The 12,682-nt window shown below is 44.4% G+C and overlaps 1 protein-coding gene and 1 long non-coding RNA gene across 4 annotated transcripts in view; one reads left to right on the top strand and one right to left on the bottom strand.

Moving 5' to 3' along the window:
• Positions 1–74: 74 nt before the first annotated feature.
• LOC310752246 (ceramide kinase-like) overlaps positions 75–12,682 on the top strand; it is a 35,450-nt gene continuing 22,842 nt past the window's right edge. Inside the window, exons 1-4 of one of the 3 annotated variants that reach the window (XM_083592233.1) lie at positions 75–1,005; positions 5,120–5,358; positions 11,357–11,485; positions 11,598–11,700. Coding sequence is in view for 1 of the 3 variants with exons in the window: in XM_083592230.1 (XP_083448356.1) it covers positions 12,103–12,220 (118 nt within the window). In the remaining 2 variants the exon portion in view is untranslated. Of the gene's footprint in view, positions 1,006–5,119; positions 5,359–11,218; positions 11,486–11,577; positions 11,701–12,016; positions 12,221–12,682 lie in introns of those variants that run through there. The other 2 variants (XM_083592232.1, XM_083592230.1) reach the window with 2 other exon arrangements.
• Positions 6,027–11,114, bottom strand: LOC310752299. The gene is made up of 2 exons (XR_014542903.1): positions 10,634–11,114; positions 6,027–6,384 (listed from the first exon to the last, which is right to left on the bottom strand). It is a non-coding gene; the product is annotated as an uncharacterized lncRNA (long non-coding RNA).

Below are 12,682 nucleotides of genomic sequence, written 5' to 3'. Positions count from 1 at the left end.
CGCCCGCCCAACAGAGAGACGGGTCACATTCAGCTTCATTAGACGGTCCTGAGTTGCCATATGGTGTGTTTCTCCGTCGTTTTCTTCCCTCCCTTCTCGCTTCTGCCACCGTCTGTTCTCACCTCACTTCCAAACCGAAAAGTCCCAGCATGTTTTAAGCCCGCATCGCAGGAGATGCGCTTCAGCCCCTCGATCCTTTCAGTTTCCCTTTCCCGCTGTTCCCCCGACTGCTTCCCGGCCCCGATCCCCTTGTCCCTTGAGCTCCGCGTCTGCTGACATGAGGGAGAGTTCTTGAAGGTGGTCTGCCGCTGGTTTTTAACCCCAGTCCAACTAGTTCATATTGTAAGATCTGGTTCCCTCATACCGGCAGGGCTGTAATTTACAAGGCTGTAACTATGGACATGGGTTCTGGAAGCGGGTTGTCATGGAGATTGGTATTATCATTGGCAAACAAGTTATCAATTTTTGATGGAGCCTATGCTGAGCTTCTCAACAATTAATTCTATATGTGTTGGTTGCTGCTCATCTAGTGATCTCATGGTGGAAGGTTGCATCTTGTTATTCTGTGGATTCTATGGTTTTAAACAGTCATTCAGCCCTTTCTGAAAAACTGACAAAGTACATGCTGCTTGGGAGGATGCTGACCCCTCCGACTTGCTTCTTCTTGGGGGCAGTTACTGATTTATATGACCAAACAATCTCATTTTTGGCACATTCCCACTAAATTTGAGTTTGACAACTTTCCTGATTATTTGATATGTTTGGTATAAATATGAATTTTGTATTCCATTATAGAATATATTTTACATCACTCAAACTTTTATATGCTTTCTATGATTGTAATTCTTCCTGCTCATGTGACTGCTTTGATTATTACTTTTAGCTTGCTAAATAAAAATAAAAGAAAACAGCAGCTGAGTACTCTGCTGTAGTTTCCTGGTACTCCCTTTCAGTACTTCTAAAATATATTGGTAGAGGGTGGATGAAACCCTTATTCTTCCTGCAGTAATGTCACCTCCTCTAACTAGTACTTAGCATATCAGGAAACTTTATCTGGAGGTCTGAAGACTTGTTAATCCAGAAGAGGTGCCTGAGGAATTGGGGGGGGGCTTCCCCCCACTAATTATTTGGGGAAATGAAAAGTATGCACATTAGAGCTGTGGGAGTAAATGGGAAAACCAGGATTAAATATGACCTTTGTAAATGGAATTACTGAGTAGTAATCAGTTGCACAGGGTGATGTATACCCTGGGGCTTGACCCTGATGTTGTAAGCAGAGGCTATGATGTGGAAACATAGGGAATCTGGTGGTTTGTGTTTTTGGAAATAATACCTGAGACTCCCAAGGAGGAAAAAGTAATTGCCAAGCAGATAAGTGAGGCATTCAGAGAGTGCTTGAGGCACAAAGAAGTGACCCTCCAAAGGCAAGGAAGGTGGACTTCCTTGTTTTTGCATTTGACAATTCTGGTTTCAAAACAATGAAGCCTCACGCATGTCAGACACTCCAATGCTCATACACTTACAAAACAATTCCTCTATCTTTCATTCATTCATTCATTTGTTCTCTCTCTCACACACACACACACCCCGGTTTTCCCTGACAGAGACTCAAGTAGTGATGTTAAATTCTCGACAATAATTCTGATTAATGAGAATATTATCGAATATTATCGAATCTTCATTTAAAATATAATTCACCATTCTAAGGTGATGGCACCAGTAATTGTCATGTTAAGGTTTGGTATAAGGAAACTCAGTAGTTAAATCATATTTTATTCTTCAATTAGAACATGTACATATATGATAATATATTTCAGTATGTCAATCTCTGGTAAATAGCACCTTGTACCATTGAATGGCACTGCAAAAACCAGTTACTGGCACTAAATAAAAATCTAGAAACATCAACTGTTTAAATCAAGGCCACCTCATATGTTGTTACACATAATTGTATAGGCCTAGGTACTTTAAGTGTACAGTGGTACCTCTGGTTATGAACTTAATTCGTTCCGGAGGTCCGTTCTTAACCTGAAACCGTTCTTAACCTGAGGTACCACTTTAGCTAATGGGGCCTCCCGCTGCCGCCGCTCCACCAGCACGCGATTTCTGTTCTCATCCTGGGGCAAAGTTCTTAACCCGAGGTACTACTTCCGAGTTGCAGGGTTTGTGTTTGTAACCCGAGGTGTTTGTGACCATTTTTTGCTCTTCGAAATATGGCAACCCTAATTTGCCCCCACCTAAAAGAAATCCTGGCTACACCCATGGCAGGTGGTCATAGCAACAGTGCCAATTTGTTGATATAATCAAGGAACAATTACCATGTACTAAGAAACTTATCCTTCTTACCCGGCCCATTTATCATCACGCTGCTGTGTTGATTCAAACCTGCCATTTCCCATATCTGGGTAAAACCAAGATCGTGAAGTGAGGGCCTCCCCCCATTTTCCACCTGGCAGCTATTTTCATTCTGGCAGTGGCTGTCAAAAAAGAGACCATGGAATACTGGGGTTAAGATCCCCCCAAAGAACCAAAAATTTGACCCACGGATCCATGTTTATAACCAATTACGATGGAGATTTCAGGATTTATTTATTTATTTAGCTAGCTAGCTAGCCAAAATGGTGCACAAGTGTTTTTGCACCATTTGTTCCCCACCAGAATGGGGCTTTACAAACCATTGAAACAATGGAGAGACAAGGAACCAGTCGTTTTTGTTTCCTCTTCTTGGCAGGCCTGTTCACACAACATGTGCATGGTTGGTCCTTAATGCAGGAGCCGGGAAGCTGAGACCCTCCAGACGCTGGAAGCCAACTCCCATCATCAGCCCAGGCAGCAGGGATGAGGGAAGCTGTAGGCCAACAACAACAACTCACACCTCAGAATACTGTGGTTTTGTTCCCACAATGTTCATCACTAGACACTGTAACATGAGAGGATGAATTGCTTGTGTGGATCAGCTGTCTTGGGTTTAAGTTCATATATGAGACCTGCTGAAACAAAGGAAAGACTGTAATTCTGTGAGCAGGGTCTGCATTGTTTTAGAAAATGTTATAGAGAAAACATTAGACTGTTTTATTATGATTAATTCTTTGTTGGTCTTCTATTTTCTTTCAGTTTCTTTTAATTTAAAATGTATTGCCTCTTGTAACACTTTTTAGGGAGTTACTGAATTAAGATATCTATCTATCTATCTCTATTTATTTACAAGCAGCATTTAAAATTGCCAATTATGGAGATCACAAGTGAAATTTGTTGTATCTCTTGTTAAAGTTGTAAATAACAACTTCAGCTCTGACCAGTGAGAGGGCTAAAACCGGTATTATTGCCAGGGACAGTCTCACTCATTACATCCAAAGACTTGTTGGTCGAAAGGTAAATAAACTGGATTTCGCCGCTCACGTTTTTCATTTCTCTTAGTTTTCCCTTGGCTTTTCTAGTCATCAGGTGTATCTGCTTTTCTTGATTCTCTTTAAAATCTTCTTCTTGGTATTTTTATGAGTTTTCAATTTAAATTTGGCTAAGCTTTCTTTTGGGGGCTTTCTCAATGTCCATCATCTGCCCACAATTTACTCTCCCTGATTTATTATGATTCTTTGTTGGTCTTCTATTTTCTTTCCGTTTCCTTTTAATTTAAAATGTATTGCCTCTCCTAACACATTTTAGGGAGTTACTGAAGAAATCTATCTATCTATCTATCTATCTATCTATCTATCTAATCTATCTATCTTCTATCTATCTATCTGTATATCTAAAAGCAACATTTAAAATTGCCAATTATGGAGATCACAAGTGAAAATTTGTTGTATCTCTTTTTAAAGTTGTAAATAACAACTTCAGCTCTGACCAGTGAGAGGGCTAAAAACCAGTATTATAGCCAGGGACAGTCTCACTCACTAGAATCTGGCTCGCTCCTTCCACCACCTGTTGGTCATAAGGACACATAAAAAAGTCCCTCGGCGCATTAATACAGTGGATACAAATGGGTTTGTTTTCAACATAGGATTATTGCGCATGGGTGAGAAAGTAGTACCGGCCCCACTCCCTAATAACAGGGTTGCTGGGGGGGGCAGTATGCCCTGCCCTACATAGTCACATGACATGGCACACAATTAAATGGCAATGCCCATGGACTTGGGGTGGGTGTTTCCCGGCCCCCTCAAATATTTTTTTTTGGGGGGGGGGCTTAAGAGGAGTTAACTTCTAAGCCAGGGTATGTATCATTCCTGGATCGATGTCTTTGCTTGCTTGGCTATGTGTAGCACCTGCTGTGCCTTTTAATGGCATTTTGCCCCTGTATCACACTGATCTGAGCATTAAAGATTTTGGTAGACATTGCAGCCTGAGTTTGAATTCTTCTTTGAGTGGGAGCCAGGAAACTCTCCTCCACAGTGTGCTTTTTTGGAGGTTCTCCTTGGGGGAGGGGCCCCAAGGGCCCCAAAATGGATAGCCTATCGCTTTAAGAAAATGCTAAGAAACTGTTTTATCTATCTATCTATCTGTCTGTCTACAAGCAACATTTAAAATTGCCAATTATGGAGATCACAAATGAAAATTTGTTGTATCTCTTTTTAAAGTTGTAAATAACAACTTCAGCTCTGACCAGTGAGAGTGCTAAAACCACTATTATTGCCAGGGACAGTCAGCACCGGAGGAAGCCGCTCGGGCGCCTGGGGTGCGAGCTGCCCATAGGGGAGAAAACATTAGGCACTTTATAATTAATATAAAAACCCTCTCCATAATTTCGTTTCTCTGCATTTACCTGTTGAATGTGCAAACTGACTCCATTGAGGGAAAACATTATTGCATTTGAAGCATGGTAAAAGTCCTGTCTGTGGTGTCCATTCACCGGTGAAACGTATTGCTGGGCGTTGCAGTGATCTGGTGATGAATGTTTGTGTGTCTATCAGTCCTTAAAACAAACTACAAAACTAAATACATTTTTCTGCACTAGTCATTTCTGAAACGGTCTTCAAGGATTGCCCCACTTACAGCGCATGGCAGCAATCCCACTCTGGAGGTTACCAGAGCATGGATAACAGGGGCAAGACTATCCTGGTTCAGGAACATCAATGGCTGGTGAGAAGTGCTCTTGGGTCTTTTTACACAAGCACAAACCCAGGTTGCAGCACGTGTGCCTTCAAGAGGGAGCTGCAAGCAGCTTTATGATGAGTGTAAGGTAAAGGTAAAGGGACCCCTGACCATTCGGTCCAGTCGTGTCCGACTCTGGGGTTGTGGTGCTCATCTCGCTTTATTGGCCGAGGGAGCCGGCGTACAGCTTCCGGGTAATGTGGCCAGCATGACTAAGCCGCTTGTGGCAAACCAGCGCACGGAAACGCCGTTTACCTTCCCGCCGGAGCGGTACCTGTTAATCTACTTGCACTTTGACGTCCTTTATAACTGCTAGGTTGGCAGGAGCAGGGACTGAGCAACGGGAGCTCACCCCGTCGCGGGGATTCGAACCGCTGACCTTCTGATCAGCAAGTCCTAGCCTCTGTGGTTTAACCCACAGCACCACCCACATCCCTATGCTGAGTGTACCTTATGACAAATGCCAAACAGAAATTGAACAGGTGAAGCTTTCACCAGAATACAAAGGTGGTGACAGAGTTGGGCAAATTTTGCTTGCCGTTTAAAAGTAGGAGCCCTGCCAGAAAAAGAAAAAAGGCAAATCTTCCTATATAAATGGGACTTCAAGACCACGCCATCCATTTTGGCTCCTCTGCCACTTGGCCCCCTCCTCTTCCTCACTGCCAGCTATTAGCTGCTCCCCCCCCCCCCCCGGTGGCAAGAGAGACAGAGAGACGCAGCAACAGGGATGGGGAACCTGTGTCTCTCCCGGTGCTGCAAGGACTACAACTCCCATTATCCCTGACCCTCGGCCATGCTGGATGGGGCTGAAGGGAACTGGAGTCCAGCAACACCTGGAGAAACACTATGATTAAGATTTTGCTGGTGTTTGTGTAATTGATCAATACGGTAAACCGGCTCAAATATATTTAATCAGTTAACACATGCAGACTATAAAGTAAAGTACAATGGATAATTTATTAGAGCATCGGATTCTATGTACTTTGTCTTATATCAAGGCAGTCCCGGGCTTGGCTGCTTCTCAGCACCCAAGATTTATCAATGTCCAATAGTATGTCCAGAACACAAAGCAACATCTTGTCTCTAAGGATGGCATGTTCAGCGCCTCCTCTGACATCAGTAGCCCATGGGCAAGTCCAGAGTCCAGCCAAGACTATGGGGAAGCTTCCTGTTGCAACCATCTATCAAGCCACAGGAGGTCCTAACAGGTCCATAGTTTCCACCACCAAGGAGAGATGCTCCAGGAAGGAGCTGATGGACACACGCAGAATCCAGGCTTCATCTGCTCTCCATCGACTGCAATATATATATATATATATATATATATATATATATATATATATAGTAAAGAATGAAACATAAAACGTCAACACTACACTTAACAGTCCAATGAACATGCCACTCCTTCTGCCAATACAGTGGTACCTTGGGTTACATACGCTTTGGGTTACATACACTTCAGGTTACAGACTTCCGGTCAGCGCCAGCAACGGTAATGGCGGATTTCCTCCAATCTCCGGAGGAAATCTGCTTCGTGGAGCTAGGGTTCTACCGCTACGGCGAAGCGGGGACCCGAAAAAAATCACAGGCGGGGAAGCCTGTGAACTGAAGGCTCGGCGGGCTCCATTTGCGTCCCCCCCCCGCTGCAAAGGAGCCTTTTTAAAGGCTCCGGAACAGACCGGGGGTGAGCGGCGCGGAGCTGAGAGCTGTTTACCCGTCTCCGCGAAGCGAAGCCGCATGCCATGGTTGGAGAGCGCTGACTTCTTCCTTTGATCATTTGGACTAAAAGTAACAACCCGTGAGTAATACGGAAATTGGATATTAAAAACTTCTTTTTTGATTCGGCACGAGCGGGGAAGGCGCAAAAAGGAAGTCCGTCTCCCCCTTTTGTAAACATTTTAAAGCAAGGACTAGATAACTAAGGTTGAAAAGAACGTCTTCTTCGTGAGAAGTTAAAAGTAATTAATTTCACGTTTTGGCAGTATAAGTGAATGTGCTGGAGGATAAGAGTTAACTTTGAGAGTGGAATTGTTACCCCCCCCCCAGGACCCGGGAGCGATCCATGAGGGAACCTGGTGAAGAGATATAGAAGACTTTGACAGCTGTCAAACTAGCTGTCAAAGCTGAGAGGAAAAAAAAAAGAGAGAGAACTTTGTTTCTATTGCCTCGGCTGGCTATATTTGTTACATTTAGGCAACAAATTGTCGAAAACAAAGGAAAATAAAGGACTTTTGGATTAGAACTGGAAGAAATACTAAGTAACCAGTACTCCCCTAGAGGGGGCTCTGGGACAGTACAGAATGGCTGTAAGTGGAAAAATACAGATGGAACTGGAGAAAATCTTTCTTCGTCTGGGAAAATTTCAAGAACAAAGCATTGTTTTGGCTAGAAATGCTACAACATTGAATGAAAAAGCAAATAAACTTGCGGAAATTGGAAGGGATCTGACTCAAGCCTTTGTACCAGAACAAAAAGACTTTGCATCTGAGCTAAAAACTCTTGCAGCTGAACAAGAAAAGAAATTTGAGAAACTTGAAAAAGTGGGAGAAGATACACATGATAATTTAGAGGGAAAGGAAGGAGGAGCTATAATGCAGCAGAGGATTAAAGAGAGCCAAAGGCCTGCAAAGATGGATATAAAGGAAAAGACAAACCTGATTAAAGTGGAAGCAGGAGTTTCTGAGACACTTGGACTTAAAAGAAATAAAAAACAAGATTTGGATTACAATTCTAAATATGGAGGCCTGGCAGGCCAAAGGCCTGTAAAGATGGATTCAAAGGAAAAGACAAACCTGATTAAAGTGGAAGCAGGAGTTTTTGGGACTCTTGGACTTAAAAGAAGTAAAAAACAAGACTTGGATTACAATTCTAAATATGGAGGCCTGGCAGGAAGAAACATGGACCTTATTGGGACAGAGCTTCTCCGAGATTTGGTGTTTATCATAAAGGACTATCAAAAAAACCGGCAGAGAGGAAAGGAGAGAGATTTAAGGGCCTCGGACGTGAGGTCACCAGGCTGACACCAGATGGATTGATGGACATCGGTTGGAGATTGAAACCGGGAAAGGCGGGGAGTGGGGTTTTGGGTATCCAAAGGCGGTACAAATATATTTGGTTTTTTCTTGTAAATATTTTGTTTTGTTACTTAGATTAAAATGGGGAATTCGTGAAATGGAATTGGGGTTGACTTTAGAAAAAGGTATTAAGAATAAGTTTTGATGTATAAAGATTGAGGTTTATGTTAAAATTGGTTAAGTAAAAGGATTTAAATATAATAAGGTAAAATTTGGGGATAGGAACTTGTTGAATTAAAAACTGAATTGGAATACAAGAAGGGGAGATGTGGGGAAGTCAAGGAAATATGTGATTGAAAGTTATATGTCTGTTTTTTGTTCTTTTTTTGTTTTTTGTTTTTCTTTAAACTTTTTGAAAATTTCAATAAATATTTTATAAAAAAACAACAACATACGCTTCAGGTTACATACGCTTCAGGTTACATACGCTTCAGGTTACAGACTCCGCTAATCCCAGAAATAGTGCTTCAGGTTAAGAACTTTGTTTCAGGATAAGAAAAGAAATCGGGCTCTGGCGGTGCAGCAGCAGCAGCAGGAGGCCCCATTAGCTAAAGTGGTACTTCAGGTTAAGAACAGTTTCAGGTTAAGAACAAACCTCCGGAACGATTAAAGTACTTAACCTGAGGTACTACTGTATCCTCATTCTATTCCAGTCCTTGAGCTTCCCTTTTACTCTTGGCAGACACTGGGCACCTGGTCCAATACAATTTGAGGCCAGAAAATATACTGTCTCAATTAATTTATTCTTATCAGAGCACCAACTGAATGCAAAGGACTCAACAGAGAGGAAGGGAGGAATTATTCTTATTATCCTCCTCCTCCTCTATATAGTATCATCAGCATGTGTAGAAAATACGAGGGGAGAGATCTCTGCCCTGACGGGCTTACAGTGCTCAGGTTTAGTTAGAGGCCTGGCTGCTGCAGTGTCCCTGCTCCAAGGGCTTCATGGGAAAGGTGATGGGAGGGAGGGCTTGAAGGAAATAAGCGAGGAGGATGCACAGGGGTTCTGAGAGGTGGTACCAGGTATATGGGGCCCCAGGGAGGAAAAGGCAGAGTTGTTTTGGGGAACAGGAGACATCTAGAGGTTGAGGAGCGAAGATCACAGGCAGAGATGTCTCGGGATACAAGAATGCTGTCCTAAGGATGGGAGAGCATGGCCACAGAGGGCTCTGAAGGAAAGAGCAAGGAGTTTGTGATGCATCCGGGAGCAGGCAGGGAGGAGCATCATGTTATCGGAGTGGTGTGAGAGATGAATGATTTTGGCAGCTAAGTCAGCAAGGGGAGACAACAGAAGGTCGGGGTGCAGAAGGGCCCCAACTCAGTGGGAGCGCAGCCACTTTGTATGCAGATGGTCAATCCCTGGTAGGTCTGGGAGCTACGCCTGTCTGTCCACCTGAAAAAGTGCAGGTGGTCCTGTGCTGAATGGATGATAGGCAGATTCCCACGTCCCCAGGAAGTTGTCCTGTGTGCAGAAGCACAAGGATCCAAACGCAGGTCTTGCTCAGCACACCTCTTTATTTTACTTGCACCCCACTCTTCCTCCAAGTTATGCGCAAAACAGCCCTGCACAAATAAGGTCACACCAAAATAGAAAAAATAGGCTATTACATATAGTTGAAATACACACGAATTCAAATGTTCATCTAATTAAATGAAAGAAATGTTTTCTGTAACTCACATTTCAGAACTGCCAATGATGAATGACGCAATGTCCAGTAATGTAACTGGATCAAAAAAATCAAAATTCATTACTTACACTGGCAATATCACAGCTTGACTTTTTATTTTTTAGATTTTTTAAAATGTGGGTTGTAAAACTGGTTCTTACATAGGAATTTACAGTTTGTGGAGAATATTCTCCAGAGAATTTTCTAGCAGAGAATATTCTCAATAATATTTTCATTCTTGAGAATATTTTCCGGAGAATATTCTCACCTCACATCACTAGACTCAAGGCAATGACTATCATCAGTGCAGGTAAGGAAAAAAATTAATTTTAATCTCTATCATCTATAATACTGTCTTATTTGTATTATAGTACAGTACATTCATTGATTATTGCTTTCATTTTATGGATCAATGGTCTTGTTAGATAGTAAAATTCATGTCTAATTGCTGTTTTAGGGGTTGTTTTTAAAAGCCTGGAACTGATTAATCCGTTTTGCATTACTTTCTGTGGGAAAGGGCGCCTTGGTTTTGGAACATTTTGGTTTTGGAATGGACTTCTGTAATGGGTTAAGTTTGAGAACCAAGGTACCACTGTATTTACACATAAATACAACCTGCACCAAGATGGAGGGATTGCAGAACATTAATAATAATAAGAAGAATTTATTATTTATACCCCACCCATCTGGCTGGGCTTCCCCACCTATGAGGGTCTGGCTTCCCCCTTAAGGCGGGGGGATGCAAAGGACAGCAAAAAGCCATCATCTGTGTCTCTTAGTTCCAGCCTGCCATTCCCAGCTCACCTGGAGTTCCGCCCCTCCTTCTCCTTGCTGCGGACTCCAAGGACATCCCTCCAGCCTCTGTCATTCAAAGTTGAAACCCGAAACCTGGCCTTTCCGCTGCCCACTAGCACCCCATCAAAGCAGGGGTCCCAGTACCCCATGCCTGGCAGTCTTGCCCTCTGATGGTTTCCTCGAAGGTTCCTGCCTTAAATCCATACTTAATCTACAATTGGCCAGGTTTATTGACTTCTTATCAGCCATTGTTGTTAGGAGGATCAGTTCTCAAATCCAGCCTTCTTCTCTCCTACTTCCCCAGCAAAAAAACAGCAATGAACAAATCTCTTAAACGTTTATCTTTTGTTTAATCAATGAAAGGAACAATTAAAAAAAAAAAACAGATTTGAAGCACATTCCTCTCCTTAAAGAATTCTGGGCACTCTAGTTGTAATTCTCAGCAACCATTAATAAACTACAGTGCACACTATTCTTGGGGGGGGGGAATAATGTGCTTCAAACGTGCTTTGCAAGTATAGTGGGTACACAGACACCCCACCCCAGAAAAAGGAGAGGACATAGGAGGAGGAGAGCTGCTTATGAAGAGGTTCCTTCCTGGCACTGAAAATATTTTGCCTTATAGTTAGTAAGAGGTCAGTGCACACAGTACATCCTTTACATCAGGGATGGGCAACTTGTATCTGTTAAGGACTGTATATGGCTGAAACCTATCTATTTGTTCTCAAGCAGCTGGATTGAGGATCTCTGACCATGGTTGGATCCAGGGCTTTTTTCCAGCTGGAACTCGAAGGAACTCAGTTCTGGCCCCTCTCAGGTGAGCACCATTGCCATTCTAAGTGAATGAAGGATGTGTTCATGGTGAGTTCTGGCACCTCTTTTTCTAGGAAAATAGCACTGGTTGTCTCTGCCTTGCAGTCACCAAAGTAAGCTATCCTCTTTGTCCAATCCAGGATCTTTATTTACACTACAGATTATAATCAGAATCAATATCAGCTCAACTCTACAAAGGAACCCAAGCAGTTGCGATCGGTAGCGATCATTCCGGAATGCCAGTGAAAGCAGCTGGGAGCAAGGTGGGTTGCTGGCAATATCCCAGAGAAGAAAGGGCTGTTGCAGCCCTCTGCTTCCCGCAGCGCAGGAGCCAGCTCCTAGGGCCGAAGGGGCTTCATTCCCCCGCAATAAAATATTGGAGGGGGCTGTCCCCCCCCCCCCAAAGTTGATGGGCATTGCCATTCAAATGGTGTGCGCGCACCATGTCATGTAGTTGCTTATGCAGGACGGGACATACCTTGCCCCCCTCCTATCTCGGGCTTCCCTGCGGGCGAAGGGCCGGGCCGGGCTGGGCAGGCGGAGGCTGGGCGGGTTCCCGGGCTCCCCCGCCCCGGGGCGGCGCCCTGGCCGGCCCGCGACAGGTAAAGGCCCAGGCCGGCCGGGCGGGCGGGCGGCGCCCCCGAGGAGAGCGAGCGGAGCGCGCCATGCGGGAGACTTTCCTGCGCTGCCCTCTGCGCACGGCGGCCGGGCGGGTGCTGGTGTCTCTGCCGCCGGGCGGGGAGTTCCTGCTGGGCACGCCGGAGCTGGTGGGCCGGACGAGCGGTGAGTGTCCCGGCCCCCAAGAGAGCCCTGGGCCCGCTTCGCGGAATCCTGGCCTGGGATCCCGGGGGGCATCTAGCGCAACCCCGGCGGGCGCCTTTTCCCAAGACTGGGGCCGCTTGTCGGGGGTCTTGAGTCTTCAGGTTTCCATCGGGGTTTGAGAGGCGCCAGGTCTCTCTTCGGTAACACCATATATCTGAAGCAGAACACACACACTCGCCCCAAATTCTGACACTGGTTTTCTCCCCGCAGAGCTACAGGTCCCAGAATTCAGGGGCGCGGGGGGTGTATGTGCTTTGACGAGATGCTGTGTATGCAGCCTAAGGCTGCGATCTTGTATACACTCTGGAGGGAGTAATCTTCACTGCATTTATGGGATTTACTTCTGAGTAGATTTACACAGGCTTGCTCTATCCAGTGTACTTGCCACTTTGTAAAGGTGAACGTTGGTAGTATTCCATAATT

Source organism: Podarcis filfolensis (assembly GCF_964270895.1).
Source record: "Podarcis filfolensis genome assembly, chromosome: 17".
In the NCBI taxonomy this organism is placed as follows: domain Eukaryota; kingdom Metazoa; phylum Chordata; class Lepidosauria; order Squamata; family Lacertidae; genus Podarcis; species Podarcis filfolensis.
The sequence above is the reverse complement of the archived record's forward strand: the minus strand, read 5'-3'. Positions and strand labels throughout refer to the sequence as shown.